The sequence below is a fragment of the Arvicanthis niloticus genome, chromosome 2 (assembly GCF_011762505.2).
Source record: "Arvicanthis niloticus isolate mArvNil1 chromosome 2, mArvNil1.pat.X, whole genome shotgun sequence".
Lineage (NCBI taxonomy): Eukaryota > Metazoa > Chordata > Mammalia > Rodentia > Muridae > Arvicanthis > Arvicanthis niloticus.
The window spans coordinates 100297247-100322113 of record NC_047659.1 but is presented as its reverse complement, the minus strand read 5'-3'; the positions used below and the strand labels follow the sequence as shown (position 1 = coordinate 100322113).

Here is a 24867-nt window from a genome sequence, read left to right as displayed (position 1 = left end):
ATGGATACTGCACTGTGTAAGGTTTGGGGCCTGGGCCCCCTTTTGTCCACCCTTCTACTGGCATTTGCAGGTGAGTCTTGGCCATGGAGAGCCTCTGGCATGCAGGAGAGTGCTCAGAGGTAGCAAAATCCTGTTCTCAACAGTAAGCTGAGTCCTAAAGTTTTTCCTGGGCTGATTTTACCTTTTTCATACTATAGCTGAGTCCTAAAGTTTTTCCTGGGCTGATTTTACCTTTTTCATACTATAGACTTTTTAGATAAAGGAAGCTAGTGGGACTTTAGGGATCAAAGGAAGAACATGTGACATGGAGGTAGGGGCTAGGAGGCCTGGTGATAAGGAACTAGGTCTAGAAGAATATATATATGTATATGATGTATATGTATATATGTATATGATATATATATATATATATATATATATATATATATATATATATATATAGAGAGAGAGAGAGAGAGAGAGAGAGAGTATGAATGGAATAAATCCAAATAATGAGTCTTATATCCACAATCAGATGAACCAGCTAAACCTTCTTTAGTCACTGACAGGCTATATGACTTTGAGCAAGTTATTAATCATCTCTGCATCCCTGCTCTCTCAAGAAACAGAGGCCATAATACTATCCTCCCACCACTGAACTGTGGATAAAACTTATACCTGGAAGTGTTTCACAAACATTAAGGGCTATGTTTAGATAAAGCAGAAAGAAATCTAATCGAAGGTGTCAGAGCCCATGGCTACCTGCACTGTTCTCTGTCTTTTTTTCTTTTTTCCTTTTTTTAGTTTTTGTCACATAGGGCTACTTGACTCCCTCTTGTAACCTGACTTTGCAAGAAGGGTTCTTGTCACTAAGCCCCTAGAGTATAACTCACAGTCTGAGCACAGCCGGGGTGCAAGGGAAACAGCATGACTCAAGTAAACTGCTGCTATGAAACTACAAAATTTATCCCAGATAGGGCAGTCTTTATTACTCTAGAGGAGAGACCCTATGTTAGAGTAATGAGGACTTTGTCACAGCCCCAGGCTGCATGAGCCTGATGGTAGGTATTCCTAGGATGGAGAGTGCTCCCAGTTTGGTCTCACCTGCCTTTGTTCTCAGTTGGTTTCTTAGCCATCCTCATGGGGGTAAGGTGTAAACATAGCTTCATTTGTTGTCTTTCTATAGTCACATGACTGATTATTCCCCTCTTCTGTCTGAGGATTGCCTGGAGAACTGTGTGTAGGGCTGTTTTAATGGACATGAATTCCTTTAACCCATTTGTGTGATGGAGAGGCTCTCTTTCTCCTTCAGCTATGGCAGATAGTTTTGCTGGGTATAAGAGTCTAGCTTGGCATTTGTGGCTTTTAGAAGTTGAAGAGAATTGCTCAAGACTTTTAAATTTTCCATTAATATCAGTGGTTAATATGATGGGATATATGAGATGTGGTTTTTCTCTTTTTGCTCTTGTACCCTCTCTTTGTTCAGCACATTTCATGTTTTAATTATAAAATGCATGGGAAGTTTTGATTTTGATCTTGTCTATTTGCTCTACTGTGTATTTTTTTGTATCTATGCGGTTGTACCTTTCCTTAGTTTGGGGAATTTTCTCTTATGATCTTGTTAAAGATATGGTCTTTGCCATTGATTTGGGATTCTTCTTTTTCATCTATTTCTATAATTAGAAGATTTGGTCTTTTTTTTCTTCCTTCCTCCCTTCCCTTTTTTTTTGTTTGTTTTTGTTTTCCAAGATAGGGTTTCTTTGTGTAGCTCTGGCAGTCCTGGAACTTGCTCTGTAGACAAGGATGGTCTCAAACTCTGCCTCCCAAGTGCTGGGCTAAAAAGCGTGTGCTACCACTGCTTGCTGAAGATTTTTTTTAATGTTGTCCCATAGTTTCTGAATGTTCTTTTTATGTATTTTTAATTTCTATAATTATATTTACTTGAGTGGTTCAATTGCTCTACTTTATCTCCAAAACATTTTATCTTCTGTGGGATCCGTCCTATTTATAAGACTTTCTCCTCTGTTTTCTAGTTGTGTTTTTGATTATTCAATTCTAACTTCACTACAGCTTAATATGTCTGTCTTTACTAAATTCTGAATTTTGTTTCTCATTTCATTCAGCTACAAAGATTTTCTTATGTATTTATTATCTTCCTCTTCAAATTTACTGAGCTGTGTCTTTGTGTCTTCCTTAAATTTTATGACTTATTTGATAAAGATTTTAGTTCTTTTAAGTTCTGTCTTATGGGGTTCATCTAGGTAATTCACACCAGAGAACATTTATGTGGGCCTGGCAGTATTGAAGAGACAGATGGAATTTCTTGTCCTTTCATTTTTTTGTGTGTTTTTGTGATGTATTGTGGGCATGTGCACTTCTTTCTTTGGTTGGGTGTCTGATATGAGATTCTAGCTTCCATTAGACTGGATCAGTGCAGGGAGTGAGCAAATGGAGATAGGCCAGGGATATTTGGTGTATGATCTGCTCATTTATAGTTAGGCCTGGGAACAAGGAGATGGGGCAGGGTAGATGTGGGTCAGGGGAACTCAGCAGACAATGGCTGTATGTGAGGTAAGTGTCCAGAGACATGACTGTCATTGTAGACGTAACACAGGGGCAGGTGGGAGTCAGAGGATGCCCTAGGTAAATAGGGTACTGAGATGTGTCCCTGGAGCTAGTGGAAATTGTAACAGTTATGTGTGCATGAGAGAAGAATTGAGTATGCAAAGGTGATGCTCTCAGCCTGAATATCCAGACCTAAGCCTGTGAGTATGGACATGGTGCAGAAGTAATGCAGATCAGAGGAACCCAGCAGGTAAAGACTGTGTAAGCTACACTCTCAAAATTAGACCTGCACTTATGGGAAGCAATGTTACAGTCTTGTAGTAGACTTTATGTTTTCTTAAGCCTCCTAAAGGCTTGCTACCTGAGGCAGCCAAAGAGTGGTATAGCTGGGTCATATGGTCCATTTATTTAGTATATGCATTACTCACTCTCTCTCTCCTCAGTTCCCAAATGTCATTACTGAGTCCTCTTCCATAGGTGGTTTTTATTCATTCCTCAGTTGTTTTTTTTTTTTTTTAGTTTTAGTACAGAATGTCCTGTTTTGACTGCCCTTTTGAAATGGCTCCTCATTTTTCTATCTGTGTGTTCACTTTGAGTCTCCTGGGGACATCCATTTCCCCATAGAAGTCATATTATGTCTTCCATTTGCTTGTTATGGTCCATTTTTACCCCCTCCTCAAAGTCAGATACATAGGTAGCATATGCTCCCTTAGCATGGGTGCAGCTAAATGCATCTTGACTTAAAGGAGCCATTGTTCTAAGTCTCTGAAACTCTGACTTCTGGAGAAAAGACAATTCTCATTCTCTATGGAACAGGCCTTGTGAGGGTTGGCATGCTCTTGCATATTGGTTCCTCCAACCCTGAGAAGGTAGAGTAACTGCTTTGTATTCTTTGTTTTGTTTCAGTTGGGAAGCCTTTCATCTCCCTGAAGGGCCCAGATCAGAGGGCAACCCCTTCTAGTTTGGTGCATTTTCTCTGTACTGCTGGCCCTTTCAGCTCCAGGAATATCAGTGTTGACTGGTTGAAGAACAACAATGAGCATTTAGCCTCAGCTCCACACCTGGTATCTGTCAATGAATCTTACTCTGTCGAAAGCAAGGCATGGGTAACCTTAACCAAGCAAGATATCTTGTCTCAGATCACCTGTGAAGTCACCCATGGAGACCTTGACGAGCCCCTAAGAGTGACCATTAATCTTTCTCAAGTGGTCCGAGGTGAGTGATCAGTGAAGTATGTGTTGGGGCCACACTGGAGACATGGAGATTTTACCCAAAGCACCATTTTACAAATGAGGAGCAGAAATTGATCATTGCCAGCCTTGAACATATGAATATGGATTAAAAATACAGGCTCCATGGGCTGCCCAGCTGGGTTTTGGCCTTAGCTGTGTCATAGGCTGCAGAATATTGGCCTTGTATCTTAAATATTCTGTACCCCAGTTTCCTCATAGCCCCCAAAATGGAATAAAACTAACACCTACTTTGTAAGCTTCCTCTGAAGATTAAACCAGTTGTTCCTTCCAAAACACTAAGAACTACGCATAATACATTATAAGATGTTTAGGACTGCTTGGCTTTGCAAGCAGTGCAAAGCCCTAGCATTCCTCTCTGACCACACGTGTCTTATTTATATCATTGTTAATGTTTTAAGATTTCTAAATATTTATTAGTTGGACCTGGTGTATAAGGCATGTGATCTCAGCTCCTTGGGAAGCCAAGGCAGAATATAACAATTTCTAGGCCTGTGAGGATTAAGATTGAGTTCAAGGCTAGTCTGAACAATTTAGTGAAATAAAATAAAACAAGATGAAACAAAATAAAATAAGTGAAAGAGGGCTGAGGATGGACATCAGTGGTGGAGTGCTTGTCTTCTATGAATAAGGTCCTGAGTTCTGGGAAACCTTCAGTATTAAGTAAATTATTCACTCAATAAATAATGAACAGCTACTCTGTGCCAAGCACTGCTGCAGTGCTGTGATTATAGGGTCCCTGTTCTTCTGGAGCAATTCACCTTAATACCTCTTGCAATTATATATCACAATATGGAATATTTAAAACTCAAATCAGATTAGATATCCTTATGTCTCCAATTATATTTCATGAATATTTATACTTATCCTTATTTGTCTTACACCAAACATATAAAAATTGTTCATTTAAAAAAACAAGTGAACTCACGATCTCTCTTCACTCATGAACTCAGAGTAGCTGCTCAGGAATTGCACAAGATCAAGTCACTTGGCATTCAAGGATGAAATGGAGGTCCTTAGAAGCCCCTGCCCCATAGCTGTAGAGCTCTGGACAGCTTGATTCTGAAGGAATGAGAGTGAGTTTTCTTGAAGAGCCTGGGCCTGATAGGTCAAACATGCTCCAGTATCCCACATCCATGAGGATATAGGCAGCACAAATTAGACTGGCTGGATTATAAGACAAGAAAAGAGGGGCTGAAGAAATGTCTTAGTGGAGGCAGAAGGCTACGATGTTCAGGATCATCCACCAGTCAACCAACTAATCAATCAAAAATCAATCAATCAATCTGAGACACCCTGAGACAGGTATAGGGAAGTCAATGGTAAGATTTTCCCTAGGCTTACTTTGTGTTTCTGTCTAGTTATTCCCACAGTGAGGATCACCACTGAGCCCCTGGAGATCCAAGATCATGCACACCAAAGAGTGTACCTGACTTGCCATGTAAACCACTTCTATCCCCAAGACATGCACCTCATCTGGGTTAAGAATGAGCACAAAATCCTGACTGTGGAGCCCCCTCAGGCCGCCAGAAACTCTGATGGGACTTACTCGCTACAACACACGTTAGAGGAAGATGCCATATTGAATGAGACTGACTTTGTCTGCTGGATGATCCAGGACGACCAGCCTCCAGTTGGGGACAGAATCACCCTGGGAGCTCCCAGGAAGGTCAAAGGTATGTATCTTGTTTTCTTCATGTGCTCATGGCATTGTGTTTCCTTCATGTGCTCATGGCATTGTGGCCAAAGGGCTAGAGACTCAGGGAACCCCTGAATGAACATGGAGAAAGGAAGCCCCTTCCCAGTAAAGATGCTCTCACTTGCATATTCAATGCCCCTTCTTCCAGATACCTCCACCAAGAAATGAGTCTCCTTTGCTGCACTCATCATACTGCAATTTTTTCTCCTTAACCCTTGGTTGCAAGAAATTGCCAGTTAGGACAGCTGGCCTCCAGATGATTTCTGGGAAGGCAATTAATCAAGACAGTGAATTCAGCTGGATGTTTCTAGAAATCAACTTTGAAGAGACCCAGAATTGTTGACCCCACCTTAGCTAGGAAAAGGAGTCACAAGATAGGTGTGACTTCCCCTTGTCACCTCCTTCTCTCTCCTCATTTTACTTTTTTTTTTTTTCTGCCCACACATACTCCGGTAATTTCTTCTGTTTCTATTCCATTTCACACCTTCAGGATTTGCACTATTTCCCCCACAAGAGGGCACTGTGACATTGCAATCCAGTCATTTCTCTGACCCAGCTATGCTTCATACTCTGACTTGGTGCAGGTGCACAGTCAGGGACAGATAGAATAATAGGTCAGGCAGAGGCAAGCCAGGGGTAAGGCAGTGTGTGGGCTTTTCCTTACCGTGCATGAAGGCTCTGGGTAGCTTTGAAAGAAAGGATGGAGATGCCAGGCAACCAAACAGCCCATTCTCATAGCAAGCCCTCACCTTTTCTTTCTAGTTCTATGGCAGAACCAGCCTTTTTCTGGTTGCTATAAGAATTCTCAGATGTAATAATCCCATTCACCTTTAAATTTCTTTGGGTCCTATTTTTGTTGTCCAGTATGAAAAACAACTATCCAGCCAGTGGGACACACAGACCTGGGTGGTAAAATCCAAATGGATGGGTGCTTTTTGATGGGAAGCAAGTTGCATATTTTTTACAATTTTCTTATCTTGTTATTATTGTGAGAATTGTATACACGACTGCCGCATTTACTTCACTTCCACTCTGCGCTCCTCCTGCAGCTCCTCCCATGTCTCCCCATTCCCTTTCAACTTTACATCTCTTCGTTACTGTCATGTATGTATGTATGTATGTATATGTATATGTATATAAATGTGACCTGCTAATTAACTCATACTCTGGTTTTTCCTTTTCTCTCTTACTTTTCCCCTGCACCTGCACTCAGTATATCTGACCTGTCAGTGGAAGGTGGACGTCATGACCACATGGCATCAACAGTACCAGATACCACAGGGTCTCCTGGGATTGCTCTCTCTCTCTCTCTCTCTCTCTCTCTCTCTCTCTCTGTCTCTCTCTCTCTCTCTCCATCAAGGTCTCTTTCTGATGTCATATTGACATATCTTTGTAGCTATAGCAAGATTTCCCAAATCCCTTTATCCAACACCCTGACTCCTAAGTACATCTACTCATGTGCCTGTTCTATTTGGTTAGTATCCTCGGAGAACTTACTGCATATCACCTATGGAGCACTTACTGCATATCAGCAGACATGGAGCACTTACTGCATATCAGCAGACATGGAGCACTTACTGCATATCAGCAGACATGGAGCACTTACTGCATATCACCCATGGAGCACTTACTGCATATCAGCAGCCATGGAGCACTTACTGCATATCACCCATGGAGCACTTACTGCATATCACCCACGGAGCACTTGCTGCATATCAGCCATGGAGCACTTACTGCATATCACCTAGGGAGCACTTGCTGCATATCAGCCATGAAGCACTTACTGCATATCACCCATGGAGCACTTACTGCATAGAAGTGCTTTGTTATCTGATTGTTATCTCACACTTTGAAAGCTGGAAGGCAGCAGAGAATCTGATATGAGTGACAGCCAGAAGCACTAGGCTTACAATGCAGCTGTCAGATTACACACTAAATGTGGTATTTCTGTATGTCTCTCTTTGTCACCTGAGAATGCAGACTAATGCATTGTCACAAAATGCTTCTCAAATCCTATTGGAAAGTATTTACTTTTCTTGAAATATCACATCTGTCTATGCTGTTCAGCTCCCACAATCAAATACTTAAACCTCAGTGATGGCTGAGAGCCCAGGCCTGTGGCTTTATAGTGTAGGTTCCTCTTCTGCATGCCTCCTTCCCCAGCTCTTGGAGGAAGGATGGGCTTATATTTGAATTTGGCCAGACTTTGCAGTTGAATGGATCAGTGTCAAACTGAAGGATCAGTGTGGCCAACGCCTATCTGTGTGACCCCAGGTAAAGCAGTTTCCTTTTAACTTTGTTCCATCAATCAATGAGAGTTGCCAAGTGTTCTCTCCCTTGGCTCAGGCATGGTATCTGAACACTAGGACAGCTTTTGCAACAATTATTCCAAGTTTACGTGTCCCAGATCTGGGCTGAAAGCAAGACAGTATTAAAAATGACTGAGGAATTTAGAACAACCCTCAGAGATGTAGCCTTTTTGTTAGGGGAATATAGACAGGCATATAAATTTTGGTGAGTTGATTTTATATTCCACCACTTTTTTTGACTGTTAATTTCTAGATGCTTTCTGATGGATCTTTGGGATCTGTGATGTATGAATGTAAATAAATCACATAAATGGTCTTCAAGACAAAATTTGGTTGCTGAGCTCAGTAGGTGCAGAAAAGGCCTTGATGAAATTCAACATGCCTTTGTTTTATTATAGAAGGATTTTATCATTATGTATCATCTGCAAAGGATAATTCAACTCACTTTCCTACTTTAACCCCTTCTATTTGTGTCTCTGTTTTATTGCTCTAGTTAATGCCCCAGCCACTGTATCACTGTGGTGAGGAGAGGAAACAGCCCTACACAGTTCCTGATTTAAACAAAACCGCTTCAAGTTTTTCTCCACTTCAGATGACGTTGGCTGTGGGTTTGTCACGTGTTGTCTTTACTTTTGTTGATTTATGTTCCCTGATGTCCTTCTGCAACTTATATCATGAATGCATATTGCATTCTTGCAAAAGGCCTTTTCTGCACCTATGGAGACAAGCATATGATTTTTGTCTTGAAGTCAATTTATATGATTTATTTAAAAGGATGGATATGACTAAATATGCATTGTTGCATGGCCAGGATGCATAGGTGATTTTTTTAAATACATGCCCACATTCAGTTTGCAGGTAATTCATTGAAGAAATTTGCATCTATGTTTATTATGTACATTGGCCTGCAGTTTTTAAAAAAATTATTTATTTATTCACCTGATAACACAATATCAGCCCTTCCTCTCCTCTCAGCATCCCCTCTTGCAAGTCCTCCCCCTATTCCACCTTCCCCTTTTCTTTTGAGGAGGGGAAGCCTACCTCTGAGTGTCAACCACCCCTGTGCACATCAAATCTCTACAGGACTAGATGCATCCACTCCCTCTGAGGCCAGACAAGGCTGTCCATTTAGGGGTGCTGGATCTACAGGCAGGCTGGCAACAGGCTCAGAGACAACCCTGCTCCGGTTGTTGAGGGACTATCATGAAGACCAAGCTGCTCATCTGCTAAATATATGCAGGGTCCAGCCCATGTTCACTCTTTGGTTTGTGATTCAGTCTCTGGGAGCCCCCAAGGGTCCAGGTTAGTTGACTCTGTTGGTCTTTCTGTGGAGTCCCTGTCCTCAATCTTCTCTCAACTCTTCCATAAGACTCCCAGAGTTCCATCTAATGTTTGGGTACGAGTCTCTGTATCTGTCTGAGTCAGCTGCTGGGTGGAGCCTCTCAGAGGACAGTTATGCTAGGCTCCTCTCTGTCTGAAAGCATAACAGAGTATCATTAATAGTGTCAGGGATTGTCCATGGGATGGGTCTCAAGTTAGGGCAGTCATGGGTTGGCCATTTCCTCAATGTCTGCTCTATCTTTGTCCCTGCACATCTTATAGGCAAAACACATTTTGGATTGAAGGCTTTGTGGGTAGGCTGCTGTCCTTATCCTTCCACTGGGAGTCCTGCCAGGCTACTGGAGCCATATCCCTCACCCCCACAAACCCTCTGGGGCCTCTCCCCAAGGTATGTTTCTGGCACATCCTAGAGATTGGTTCATGCCAGCCAATCTCTCTCCTCTCTCCCATGCTCTCTCTATATATGATTCACTTCTGCCCTGCTCCCCCCCCCCATCTCCTCTTCTGCTCAGTTCCTTCCTTCCATCAACCTCTGATAATTATTTTGTTTCTCCTTCTGAAAAAGATTTAACCACTCTCCCTTATGCCCTCCTTGTTATTTGGTTTTACTGGCTGATGATTATAGCATGGTTTTCCTATACTTTATGGCTAATATCCACTTATAAGTGAGTACATACCATACATGTCCTTTGGGTCTGGGTCACCTCACTCAGGATGGTATTTTCTAGTTCCATCCATTTGCCTGCAAAAATTCATGATGTCCTTGTTTTTAATGGCTGAGTAGTATTCCATTGTGTAGATATACCACATTTTCTGTATCCATTCTTTAGTTAAGATACATCTAGGTTGTCTCCAGTTTCTGGCTGTTACACATAAAGTGGCTATAAACAAAATTGAGCAAGTGTCCTTGGAGGTGGAGCATCTTTTGGGTATATGCCCAGGAGTGATACAGCTGAGTCTTGAGGGAGAACTATTTCCAATCTTCTGAGAAACTGCTGAATTGATTTCCAGAGTGGCTGTACAAGTTTGCACTCCCACCAGCAGTGGAGGAGGGCTCTCCTTGCTCCACATCCTGGTGAGGATGTGTTGTCCTTTGAGTTTTTAAATCTTCACCACTCAATGGATGCAAGATGGAATCTCAGGGTCATTTGGATTTGCATTTCCCTGATGACTTAAGATGTTGAACATTTCTTTAGGTGCTTCTTGGCCATTCGATGTTCCTCTGTTAAGAATTCTCTGTTTAGCTCTGTACCCCATTTTTTAATTGGGTTATTTGAATTGTTGGTGTTGGTGTCTGTCTTCTTGAGTTCTTTATGTATTTTGGATATTAGCCTTCTACTGGTTGTAGGGTTGGTGATCTTTTCCCAATTAGGGCTGTTGTTTTGCCCTAATGACAGTGTCCTTTGATTTACAGAAGCTTTTCAGTTTCATGAAGCCCCATTTATTACTTCTTGACCTTAGTCCATAAACCATTGGTGTTCTGTTCAGGAAGTTGTCTCCTGCACGAACAAGTTCAAGGCTATTCCCCACTTTCTGTTCTATTAGATTAAGTATGTCTGGTTTTACATTGAGGTTTTTGATCCATTTGGACTTGAGTTTGTGCAGGGTAATAAATCTGGATCTATTTGCATTCTTCTACATACAGACATCCAGTTAAACCAGCACCAAGTGTTGAAGATGCTCTCCCTTTTCCATTGTGCAGTTTTGGCTTCTTTGTCAAAAAAATCAAGTGCCCATGGGTGTGTGGGTTTATTTCTGAGTCTTTGATTCAATTCTATTGATCCACCTGTCTGCTTCTATACCAGTACCATGCAGCTTTTATTACTGTTGCTCTGCAGTACAGCTTGAAGTCAGGGATAGTAATACCTCCAGTGATTCTTTTATTGTTCAGGATTGTTTTAGCTATCCTGGGTTTTTTGTTTTTGTTTTTGTTTTTGTTTTTGTTTTTTTTTATATGAAGCTGAGAAGTGTTCTTGCAAGATCTGTGAAGAATTGTGTTGGAATTTTGATGGGGATTGCATTGAATCTGTAGATTGCTTTTTGTAAATGGCTTTTGGCCATTTTTACTATGTTAATCCTACCAATCCATGAGCAAGGGAGATCTTTTTTATCTTCTGACATCTTCCACAATATCTTTCTTCGGAAACTTGAGGTTCTTGTCAAACAGGTCTTTCACTTGCTTGGTTAGAGTTACAAGGTGTTTTATGTTATTTGTGGCTACAGTGAAGGTTGTTGTTTCCCTAATTTTTTTCTCAGCCCATTTACCATTTGTATAAATAAGGAGGGCTTCTGATTTCATTGAGTTAATTTTGTATCCAGCTGAAGGTGTTTTGTAATTTTGTAATTTTGCTGAAGGTATTTACCAGCTGTAGGAGTTCTCTGATAAGGGTCACTTATGTAAACTATCATATCTTCTGTGAATAGCGATGCTATGACTTCTTTCCATTTTGTATCCCCTTGATCTCTTTTAGTTGTCTCATTGTTCTAGCTAGAACTTCAAGTATTATACTGAAGAGATATGGAGAGAGTGGACAGCCTTGTCTTGCCCCCAAATCAAGTGGAAATACTTTAAGTTTCTATCCATTCAATTTTATGTTGACTTCTGGTTTGCTGTATGTTGCCTTTACTGTATTTAGCTATGTTTCTGTATCCCTGCTTTCTCCAAAATTTTTATCATGAGAGGTACTGGATTTTGTCAAACACTTTTTCTGCATCCAGTATGTTAATCTGTGAGTTTTTTCTTTCAGGTATTTATATGGTGGATTATGTTGATGGATTGCTGCATATTCAACTACCCCTGCATCCCTGGAATTAAGATGGTGTATGGTATCTTTGATGCGTTCTTGAATTTGGTTTGCGAGTATTTTATAGGTATTTTTGCATCAGTTCATAAGGGAGATTTGTTTGAAATTCTCTTTCTTTGTTGAGTCTTTGTGTGGTTTAAGTATCAGAGTGACTGTGGCCTTGTAGAACGAGTTTGGCAGTGTTCCTTCTATTTTGTGGAATAATTTTAGGAGTACTGGCATTAACTCTTCTTTGAAAGTCTGGTAGAATTCTGTGCTAAAACCATCTGGCCTATGGCTTTTTTTTTTTTTTTTTTTTTTTTTTTTTGATTGGGAGACTTCTAATGACTACTTCTGTTTTCTTAATGGTTATAGTACTATTCAGATAGTTTACCCGGTCTTGATTTAGCTTTGGTAATTGGTACCTATCTAGAAAATCGTCCATTTTATTTAGATTTTTCAATTTTGTAGAGTACAGGCTTTGGAAGTAAGACCTAATGATTCTTTGAATTTCCTCAGTGTTCATTGTTAATGTTTCCATTTTCATTTCTGGTTTTGTTGATTTGGATACTGTTTCTCTGCCTTTTGGTTAATTTGGCTAAGGGTTTGTCTACCATGTTGATTTTCTTGTTTGTATGAGAACTCTCCAATTTCTTTTTTTTTTTTTTTATTGTAAGAAAATAAATGTTCTTGTTTATTTTTGCAGTGGATTAAATCTTGATCAAACATTTAATACTGCATGGCATAAAGAATCTTTAACATCTGTCAGTGTTGACTCTGATTTTATAACCATTAATGCTGAGAATGTCACTTCACATATATGATTCAAACACACAGTAGAAGTACAGTTAGGGCCATTCCAGGAATTGTTGGAAATTATTTAATAATGCTAAGTCAAATTTTACTTAACAAATTTTCAATGAAATTAAAGGAAGTAACTGAACACCTGTTCTTAAAATCACACATTCCAACACATGAAATCCAAAGACTAACCAGCTTGATACATGATGAGGAGTGATGACTAGGAAATGGGAAAAGCCTTCGTTTTTATAATTCAAACATGTGAGAGCATTTAGTGCTATGAACTTTCCTCCTAGCACTGCTTTCATAGTGTTCCATTAGTTTGGGTATGTTGTACCCTCATTTTCACTGAATTCTAGAAAATCTTTAATTTCTTTCTTTCTTTCTTCCCTGATCCAGTGATCATTGGGCAGACAGTTGTTTGTTTTTCATGAATATGTAGGCTTTCCGTTGTTTTTGTTGTTGTTGAAATCCAACTTTAATCCATGTTGATCTTATAAAATATATGGGATTATTTCAGTCTTCTTGTATCCATTGAGGCTTGGTTTGTGACCAGTTATATGGTCAATTTTGGAGAAGGTTCTGTGAGGTGCTGAGAAGAAGGTATATTCTTTTGTGTTTGGGTGAAATGTTCTATTGATACATATCTGTTAGTCCATTTGAATCATAACCTCTGTTAGTTTTGTTGCTTCTCTGATTAGTTTCTGTCTCAATGTCCATTGGTGAAAGTGGGGTGTTGAGGTCTCCCACTGTTAATGTATGGGATTTGATGTGTGATTTAATTACACTTTAGTAATGTTTCTTTTACAAATATGGGTGCCCTTGTATTTGAGGCACAGAATTGAGATATCCTCTTGGTAGGTTTTTCCTTTTATGAGTATGAAGTGTCCTTCCTTCCCTGTCTCTTTTGATTACCTTCAATTGAAAGTCTATTTTATTAGACATTAGAATGGCTATTCCAGCTTTTTTCTTGAGTCTATTTGCTTAGAAAAACTTTTTCCAGCCCTTTCTAATGAGATAATGACTTTGTGGTTGAGATGTTTCTTGTATACAACAGAATAATGGATTCTCTTTACACATTCATTCTGTTAGCCTGTGTCTTTTTACTGGGGAGTTGAGTCCATTGATGTTGAGAGATATTGGTGACCAATGATTGTTACTTCCTGTTTTTTGTTTTTGTTTTTGTTTTTTTTTTTTGGTTTTTTTTTTGATGTTGGGGGTGGTTCAGTGTATGTGTTTCTCGTGTATTGATTTTAATGGTGTAAAATTATTTATTTATTGTGTTTTCTTGAGTATAGTTAGCCTCATTGGATTGGAGTTTTCCTTCTAGTACCCTCTATAGATCTGGGTTGGTGGAAAGATATTGTTTGAATTTAGTTTTGTTTTTCCATCTATGACGACTGAAAGTTTTTCTGGGTATAAAAGTCTGGGCTGCCATCTGTAGTCCCTTAGGGTCTACAAGACCCCTGCCTAGGCCCTTCTAGCTTTAGAGTCTCAGATGAGAAATTAGGTGCAATTCTGATATATCTGCCTTTATATGTTACTTGGCCTTTTTTCTTTGCTGCTTTTAAAATTCTTTCTTTGTTCTGTATACTTAGTATTTTGATTATCATGTGGCAGGAGAATTTTTATTTCTGGTCCAATCTATTTGGTGTTCTGTAAGCTTCTTGTACCTTTAAAAGCATTTCTTTCTTTAAGTTATGGAGATTTTCTTCTATGATTTTGAAGACGTTTTCTGGGCCTTTGAGCTGGGAATCTTCTTTGTTGTCTTTATCTTCATCTTCATCCTCCTCCTCATTGTCATTATTGTCATCTTTGTCTTCATCTTTGTCTTTTTCTATTTCTAGTATTCTTAGGTTTGTTTTTCATAGTATCCCAAATTTTCTGTATGTTTTGTGTCATGGATTTTTTAGATTTTTCATTTTCTTTGACTGATGTATTGATTTCTTCTATCATATCTTCTATAGCTGAGATTCTCTTTCATCTCCCATATTGTGGTGACACTTTTGTCTGTAGTTCCTGTTCTCTTTTCTAGGTTTTTCCATCTCCAGGATTGCCTCCATTTGAGTTTTATTTATTGCTTTAATTTTCCTTTTCAGGTCTTGGGCAGTTTTATTCATACCCTTCACCTGTTTGATTATATTTTTTGTATGTCTTTATATTTATTTGTTTCCTCTTTTAATGCCTCTACCTGTTTGAATGTATTTTCCTATATTTCTTTAAGGGATTTATTCATGTCCTCTTTAAAGGCCTTGATCATCTTTATAAGATTGGATTTAAGATCCTCTTCTTGTGCTTTAGTTTCATTAGGATATCTAGGGTTTGTTGTAGTAGGATGGCTGGGCTTTGGTGGTGTCATATTGCCTTGGGACTTGTGGATTGTGTTCTTAGGCTAACCTTTTGGCATCTGGTTTTCTCTGGTGTTGGCTGGATGATCCTGATGGCAGCAGGTCTTCTCAGGAAGGTGCAGAGAGCTGTAGGCCAGACAATGGAAGTCAGAATACCCTACTCTATTGCCCAAGCCTCAGGCAGACACTACTCTGCAAGCTGTGTACCAGTCAGACAAAGCTTGGGTGGCAGGCAGATCTGACTAGGATCAGTGGTCAGGCAGGATTCCAGGCTGGTTAGTTTTGGGGCCTCTGATGGGGGAGACAGGGTGCTCTTGGGGTCCCACAGGGTTCCTTCAGACCAAAGAGAAAGGTCAAAGTTATACAATGAGGCACAGGGGACCCTGTGCATGTCACTCCCCTCTGCCCTGTAGTTTTCTTTATTATCATATCTTTGTTGGGTTTGTGTTCTAGAGCAACATTGCATTGTAGAAAGAGATTGGTACTTCTGTTTCTATTTTCAAAAATAATTTAGGAAGTGTTTCTTCCTAATACTTATGTTTCTATTTTCAAAAATTATTTAGGAAGTATTGTGGTAGAGCTTTGACAGTTTCCTACAATTCTGCTGTGAATTTATCTTGGCCTGGATTGTTTTGTTGTTGTTTGCTTGCTTGTTTGTCTTTGGTTTTTTGTCAGAATATTTTAAAAACTTGTTATTACTGTTTCCATCTCTTTATACGTTGTGAGTCTATTTAAGTTGTCTGTCTCTTCTTGGTCTCTTTGGTGGTTTGGGAGAATCTAGAAATTTGTCTTTTTTATTTTCTTAAATAATGAAGTATAAATTTTGAAGTTATTCCTATATGGTCTTCTAAATCTCTTTGGTGTCTATTAAAATGTTTCCTGTTCATATCTGGTTCTGTTGATTTGAGTTAGTTCCTTTCTTCCTGTTGATTGGATCTCTTGTTCCTTATCCTCCCAAAAAAACCTAAAATTTGTTGATTTTTTTTGTACCATTTTACTTATTTCTTCTTTGATATCTAAAAATTTTAAATAAACTTTATTATAAAAAAAAACTTACAAAAAATACTACACACCAAAGTTAACCAGACCCAATGTTTAGAGAGCTCAGTAAATGGAAGCTATGTAGCTTCTCAATAGAATTTATATTTTTACATGTTCACTACAGAATATATTTTATATACTTATCTACCCTCAAAATAAAAAAATCATGAAAGAAGCAGAATTAAAACAATGAACTTGATATCCTATTTTATAACTGATAAGCATTACCTGCATTCAGTCCTCTCTCTTTTCCTAATATTTAGCCTTTCTCGTTCTCTTTTCTGCATTTGCTTACATGCATGCATATATTATTGGTCAAGTTCCACATATGAGAGGGAATATGCAGTTTTCCTGAGATTTTGTAACCTCGCTAAAGATTATACATTAGAAGTCCACCCACTTTCCTTTAAATTTTGTGATTACATATTTCTTCAAAGCTGAAGAGTGTGTGTGTGTGTGTGTGTGTGTGAGAGAGAGAGAGAGAGAGAGTTCCAATATCCATTCCTTTATTGATGCACAATTAAGTTGATCCCAATTCTTTGCTGTAAATGAAATAACCAGCAATCCAGAAATACCCCATGGTGTACAAATATCTCTGAAGTATAGTGTGAAGTTCTATGGTATATATTTGGGAGTAAAATATCTAGGTCATATGGTCTATTTTTCACTTTTTGAGAAGTCTTCAAACTGATTTCCTCAATGGCTGTATTAATTTGTATCTCTGCCAATAGTGGATAAGGATTTCTTTCTATCCACATTTTCTCCAACCAATAGCTGTTGTCAGATTTGTTGATGACAGCCATTCTGACTGGGATGAGGTGGTATCTCAAAGTAGTTTTAATGTACATTTCTCTAATGGCCAGAGATATTGAATACTTTAATAAACAGTTATTAGTCATTTGTGCCTCTTTTGTTGAAAACTTTCTATTTAGTTCATTTGCCTATGAGTTGATTGGCAGTTTTGTTTCCTTGGTATTTAAATTATGCAGTTCTTTTTAAAATGTGGATTTTAGCTCCTTGTCTTCACTGTAGCTGGTGAAGATCTTATTCCTCTCTTTGGTTGTTTGCTCAGCTGATTCCTTCCTTTGCTGTACGAAACCTTGACCAGTCCCATCAGTTGACACTTGGGCTTGGCTCTCATTCTGCGAGTGTTCTATTCAACAAGTTCCTGTCTACCCCAGTATCTGTCTTGAATATATTTTCTTCTTGAAATCTCAGTCTCCAGTTTTAAATTAAGGTCTTTGGTCTATTCTGAATTGATCTTTCTACAAGGTAAATGATAAGAATCTAATTTAATTCTTCTACAGAGAGAAATCAAGTTTTGCCAGCACGACTTATTGAGTAGGCACTGTTCTATCCTTACCTATTGATCTCCCTGTCTATTTTATGCCAGTACTGGGCTGTCTTTATCACTATAGCTCTATACTATAATTCGAGGTCAGATATTGAATGCATTCAGTGGTGCTGTTACTCCTCAGGATTGCTTAGGATATCCATAGTTGTTTGTGGTTCCATATTAATTCCTCACATTGTTTCTTTCTAAAATTGTGAACTATGACTCAGAATTTTGAAATGTATTATGTTAAGTCTGTAATTAATTTCTGTGGTGTAGCCACTTTCACAGTATTAATCCTACCAATCCAGGAGCATGGGATCCCTTTCTGTTGTCTAGTAGCTTCTGTGATTTTCTTTTTCAATATATTAGTTTTCACTGTAGGAATCTTTTTCTTCTTTATTGAGATATATTCCTAAGCACTAAATATTTTTGGAGTTATTTTTCTATTTTCTTTTTAAAGTTTATTTCTTTTATTTTTTGAGATCATAATATAATTTTACCATTTCCCCTTCCCCTTTCTCCCTCCAAGCCCTCCCATATAATCCTTCTTGGTCTCTCAAATTTATGACCACTTTTTCTCATTAAATACTGTTATATGCTGTATTGGCTACAGATCTATAGAGAAATCTAATGTGTAGAATTAATGCATACAAATGCACACACACACACACACACACACACACACACACACACACACAAAAATGGCTTGCAGGCTGTACTCCAGCTATTCCAACAATGGCTTTACCAACAGAAGATATAAGAATCCTGCAGTTGGTCTGTCTACAATGCTGGTGTCTGCTTTGTCTTCAGATTCTGATAATCTAGCTTTTATTTTGTTCATTCTACTTATATGTTTTTGCCTGAGTTTTGGACTTGGGTTGTTGAGTTTTTCAGTTCCATTCTTTTCAAGTTTTTATTAACATTTATATTTCTTTACTGAATTTAGTTTTCAAATTCTGAATTTCCTGCTTTGTTTTATTCAGCTCTATATTTGTCTTTTTTTTAGCATCTTTTGATATATCCTTTAAGTTCATTGGGCTGTTTGTGTCTTCTTTAAACTCCTTGAAGTTTTCAATGATATTTATCATTTTTCTTTTACATTTACTTCAAGTGGTTCATCTGGGTAACTATCAGTGAAAACTGTTTCTACCAGAACAGTGACTGTTATTGGTATACTATCTTGATAATTCATAGTTGTGTTTTTCAATGTGCCCTTGGCATGTGGATTTCTATCTTTGGCTATGTGTCTGAACTATGATTCTTGGCTGCTTTATGCTGGGTTGGTGCGTGAACTTTGTGATGAACTGGATTTGTGTTCAGAGATGGGATGGTTGATCTTAGTCATGGGAAGACTTACTAGGAAGATCCACTGGGAAAGCTGTACTTCTGGAGCTAGAAGTGATCATATGGGGTTTGGGGGATTTATCGGAGAATTCCAACAAATGACACTTGCTCTCAGAACTAGACCCAAGTATAGGAATGTCACTTGCAGAGTTGTGGGGCTCTTCAGGGAAAACCAATTCATGAGCTCTGGTGTTTACTTTTTTTTAAGGTAATATCAACCCTTCAGGTGGTCCTTTGAGATTTTAATGTTATAGTTGATGCTTGTAATGTGATTATCATGTTCCACACAGTCAATATCAGCTTTCTTACTTGTTAACCCTGAGAAATAAGGTTTGCCTGTTGCTAATTAGGAATAAGATGCAAGAAATTTAAGTTGCTAGGGCCTCTGTGTGTGTGTGTGTGTGTGTGTGTGTATGTGTGTGTGTGTGTGTGTGTGTGATACAGGTTTAGTTGAGTACCAACATTTATGCTGTGGGCATTAAGAAATCTCCCTTTAGTAGTAAAGGAAAGACAGAGTATAAGGTCAGAGGCCAGACCCTGAGACTAGACTACCTGGTTTTGAATTCCTGTCTGTGTCATTAATTGTGGACTTGGACTTGTTCTTCTATCCATTATTTGATGACTCCAAGAAGAGCCTGAGAACATGGTATTATTGCTATGGGCGCTTTCTATGTGGTGTTGGTCTTCTGAGCTGCACAGTCGCTTTGGTCTTATTGCTTGCCATCTGCTAGAAGCTTCAGAAGCCTCTTATCAGAAGGAAATATTTAAGTCTCCATGAAAGAGGAAGCGATAGGACTTTACAAGATGGATTCCAGGCAGTTGTTCACACTGGAAATCGATGTGATGTGTGGTTTCTCTTCTAGCAGGAAGGAAAGACTTCTCTCATCACCTTGAAGGCCCCCTGCAGCGGTTTACACCTGGAGCAAACATCCAATTGAAGTACACCTCCTCTGCATTACCAACCCGTCAGGTTACTGTGACCTGGCTCAAAAACAACCACAGCCTTCTCCAGACCCAGACCAGCGTCCTTTCCAGTGGAAAGACCTACAATGTGACTAGCACTGTTCTTGTCCCACTGGAGAATGATGACATATTATCTTTAGTTCTCTGCCTGGTTCAGCACAAGTCATTAGTGGTTTTCCAGAAAGCCATCTACCTGGACCAGTACCTCTGTGGTAAGACTTTTCTCTTTCTGGCTGAGGTAGGTTGTGGGCTTCTCTTGGTGTTGGTTAATTCACTGAGGAAATGGCCTTAGTTGGTGGTGACACTAGAAACAGAATCTGCAAAGTACTTAACACTATGTTCAGGCCAACTGTGCAGAGGTGACATTTGTTGTTATGACTATCTAGAGTAATACTCAGAACTCATTTCCTTCATCTGAAAACCACAGACTATTTACCCTTTGGGATTTAATTTTAGTATGGCTAGTCTATAGAAAGAATACTTGAAGGGCTTTGCAAGCTTCTAAATTTCAGGAACTATGTCATTCTTGGATCATTCCTCCTATCTGGAGTTGAGTCTAAATTTTCCCTCTTTGTTATTGGATGTACTGATGCTTGGCACATCTGTAAAATCAGAGAAATCATGTCTCATGCCTAGGAATAAATTTAAAGGTCCAAGATTTACTAGTAATAGATTAACTGCCTAAAGCAGATAAGGCTTTTAAATTTTAAAAAAGTTTCCTCTTCATTTTTCGAATTTGCACAATAGAAGAAATGTGCTACCATTATGGGAGCAAAGGTATCATCTTACATGGAGGAAAATGCTAATATCACTGTCTCCAGAAAGCATAGTTTGCAGTTAATACGGCACAGTAGGGAGGGTCTGCCTTGCTTGATTTGTACAGGTATCTTGTATTATTTGTCTTATTCTTAAAGGCAAGTGATTCAGACATGAAAGTACTCAATATTGTACACTGATGAGTGAGTGATCTTTGTCCAACTCTATATGTACCTAGTCAAGTTGCTTGTGTTATCAGCATAAGTGTTTGGATATCATTTAGTAAAACTGTATTTTAGGGAGGTCTCTTACCTAAGTATTTTTTATATAATTCTCTGGAGTTAGGACAACTGTGTAAGGAAGAAAAAAACATAGGACATACAAATGTTCACAAATAAATTGATTACTTTATCAAATTAGCTGCTGTTCCAAACCTTTCCTTGCTCAGCACATGTATCTTCAGCTATGTTTTCTGCTGTAGAAATCTCTTTATTTGGTCTAAATTTAGGACTTCAGGGGTCAAAGCCTCAGTTCCTTCAAGTTGCAATACATAAGGACTTAACATTATCAACATCAGACTAAGAGATGAAATCTGTCAACTAAGTCACCAAAGAGCTATTTGACTTTAGAAAATGTAATTTCAAAGTCTTAAAGAGTAAAAATAACTACACAAGGTCTAGTTGACTCTGATGTCAGTGTAGGGCCCATGAGGGACAGTGGACCATGCCAGGAAACTTGGTAAGGTAGAGTGGGTCTGAGGCCCCAGTACACAGGTGCCACTTGAGACAGTAGGTACCTCCCTGCTTTCTGCTAGATTGCTGGCCTAGAACACATGTCCACGCTCCCCATGTAGGTCACAGTTAGCCCAGAACAGAGTTCTCCATGCTGTGGTATCTAGAGGCCTTGAGGTTTAAACAATAAGCTTCCCTTCCCAGACATTTGTAGTTTGCTAAATGGATTTGATACCTCATTTTCTATAGCTCAAAATGAAAAAAAAAAAAAAAAAAAAAACCATTGGGAGGTCCCTTATCAACCCATCTGTCTACCCATCTATCCAAAAGTGTGGTCTCTCTTTCTCTATTCATGCAAGTATTAACCAATTCCTAAGTCCTTATTTGTGTCAAGCTCTGGGTTGGGCTCTCGAAGATGATCTCACCCTTAAGGAACTTCCAGTAGATTTCCTGCACTAATTGTTGGCTTTATTTGGATTTTTGTCAGTTCCTCCAGTGGTGAGAGTGTACCAGTCTTCAACTGGCTCTGGTTTGGTGGCTGTTACTTGCCATGTGCAGAGATTCTATCCACAGGATGTATATCTCACCTGGCTGGAAGACTGTCACGTGATCAGGAGAATGGAACAACCTACACCTAAGAGGAATGAGGATGGGTCCTACACTATGGAAATCCTGCAGTTGGTGAACACATCAGCGCAGAGGTCTGATCAAGTACTCACTTGCAAGGTAGAACATGAAGAACAGCCTCCCATCCAGGCCAGCATTATATTGTCCACAGCATCCTTTCCCACAACCAAAGCCATTAGGAGCCTAAGTAAGTTTGCCTCTTTTCTTGTGGACATATGAGAGTCACCTTGGTTTCCTCACTGCATTTCAGAAGACACTAGAGAGATAAGAAGTTTCATAATAATGAAAGTCTTGTCCAAATTAGGAGTCTGGGGTTTCTTCCATAGTCAGAATGATGTCCAGTCAGTAGCTTTCTTTAGAGTGACCACCCAGAATGGTTCTTCCATTTCAACTGGAAGAATGTTCTACCAGTTCATCCTCTTTGAAAATGCCCTAGAGAAAGTTTAGCTTAGTGCTGATCCACTAGTGACCATGAGAGTTTGTCACCAAGACTCTGGTTTAAAGATGTCTCAGGTGTATGGGAGTAAGCTTGCATGTACACTGTTCTATTAGACTTACTTGAACAGCCATATCTGGGAACTGCCTTATACCCTCTCTGATGATAATTATTTTACTTCATTTTTGAATGAACATATAATCCCTGTTCAACAGTTTCCTTACATGTAAGAAACAGGTTGCTAATTTGTAGAACCCTTTTGAGAATTAAATGTTAATATACAATGAATGTATAACTGGAATGTTATCTATACTAAATACCAGCTGTTAATATTATTTGTTTTTATGTAAAACTATTTTCAAATTTATTTCCAATAATTACAGTTGTGTAAATTTAGTCAACATTGTCAACTATCTCTCAGAGATCCCATTTCTTCATTTATAAGATGTTGATGATAATACCAATGTTTGAAGATTACAATAAAGGTTACTTTAAGTGACCACTAAACCTTAGAGAGAAGGCCGTGATTATATTCATGTTGCCATGTTGACTGATGACCATCAGATCTTTAAACATTGTTTGCTGGGGGAAAATTCAAGGTTAGCCTCACAGGTCTCTTATTTCTGAGAGCTAAGTATAGAGAAATGAGCCCAAGGATGGGATCAGAATTGGGGAATACTTGGAACTCCCTGGCTACCAATCTCAGATTGACCATTTCAACTCACATTTCACTGTTTGTTGACCCCTTCGCTCTGTCTATTTTAGGTTCAGAGAAATCTATCCACATTTTTGTGGCTTTCCTTTTATGCTTCAAGGTACTTCTGATGGCGACTTTTCTAGTCATCTACACGTATAGGCGGTGGACCCTGTGATAGGTGAGTTTGAAAATGGGCCTTTGTCCTTAGAGAGTAAGGTCACAGCCATGGTCATGGGTAGCAAGAGAACTTCAGAGTAAACACAGGGAATTCACAGGTATGCCTTCAAAGATTCCCACAGATGCTATCTACCGCAAGCAAGAGGAAATTGTGAATATTCTCATTCTCTCCAAATATCTTTTGGAATTCTCAGAGGCTCCCAACCCTGTGCATTGTGTGATATCATGGAGTTGGAATTTTTTTTATAGTTGTTTCTTGTGATTCTAGATGTAGGAGTTGAAGGTGTAAGAATGGAATAATAGTCAAGACCTGAACTCCAAAGAGTCTTCCTACACATTGTTAAATTGTCCTATGTCAGTCAATCTAAAAGAATGGACATGCTAACTGGCAAGAAAAAAATGAATGTGCATATGGAAGAGAGGTCAGGTCCCAGAAAGAGGTGTGAGGTGGAGTAAACTCTGTTTCATTTCTGACATTCCTTATGGATTCAGAAAAAGAAGAAAACTAGCAACTTAGTGCACATTCAATAAGTACTAGTGGAATTAATATACAAATGAAGAGACGAATGGGTAAATGATGCTTCCTACTTCTGCATGACCTGTGCTGCCTCCTACCCTCTCTAAGGAGCTCAAGTGGAGAGAAGATGCAAGGACCTGCTGTTGACCCAAGACTCCTGCTCTTCACTCATCCACCTCCACCACAGATGTGCTCCTCCTGCACACTGTCAGACATAGACTTGGATTGTTTAGGGATGTTTCAGACTCAGGTTACTGAATTTATTTCAAATGAGCTCTTCTTACATCCAAAAGACAATTTGGTGATGAGGAAAACGGATGTTCATTCTGTCTCTGGTCATGGTCAATCCTTAACTTTCTAGTCCTCACTATCAACTAGAATTTCTACAAGCATGATTTAATTTTAGTAGACATAAAACTTAAATTTACTGGACTGTTGAAAAAGACTTTTCCTATTTTGAAATGGGATGAAAAACAGTATAAAATATCTCTGGATTCACTATAACATTTTGCAAAATATTAACATTTTGTCCATATCTTCTTTAAGTTTCTTTTTTATATTATGCTGAATTTGCTGGATTTCTTTCTCCATCATGGTTTTATATTGTTATGACATATGCATAACTTTCAAGTAGCATATAGTGTTTTCTGTTTTTATTCTTTATAAAATTTATGATACCATATGTAGCATCTTGAAACTTTATTTCATTTTTTATACTTAATACACCTTGTGAATTTATTAATTTGAAGCATAACTATTTTACCCATTTTATACTGCCCTGTGGCTTTCTATTGTAATGATATACCATATTTTGCTAATCTATCACACAATGGACACCAATTATTCAACGCTTTTGCTATTACAATGTTGTGACATTGTTTTCCCTAATCTCTTTGAGTATATGAGAGAATCTTTCTTGTTTTTCAAGCAGGACACAAAATTACAGTGTTGGTAACATTTATATGTTTTGTTACCTCAAAAATAAATTTTCAGTTTTTGAACATTATGTTCTCATTTGGTTACACATGTACACACACACAAATACACACATCTTCCTTCCTGATTATGGTGATGGTGTATGTATAAAAGGCAGAGACCTTTTATTCCCACAAAGTTAAGTTATCCAGTATACACTGATACTTGCTCTCCTCTTTTCTACATATTAAG

General features: G+C 38.7%; 1 protein-coding gene across 1 annotated transcript; it reads left to right on the top strand.

The window, feature by feature from the left end:
• Nucleotides 1-24245, top strand: LOC117704461 (tyrosine-protein phosphatase non-receptor type substrate 1-like). Its single transcript, XM_076928314.1, has 6 exons — nt 1-70; nt 3451-3759; nt 5156-5470; nt 19663-19971; nt 21734-22060; nt 23075-24245. Exons 1-6 carry the CDS (start codon nt 1-3, stop codon nt 23179-23181), a joined length of 1437 nt encoding a protein of 478 aa, XP_076784429.1. The 3' UTR covers nt 23182-24245.
• The last annotated feature ends 622 nt before the right edge of the window (nt 24246-24867 follow it).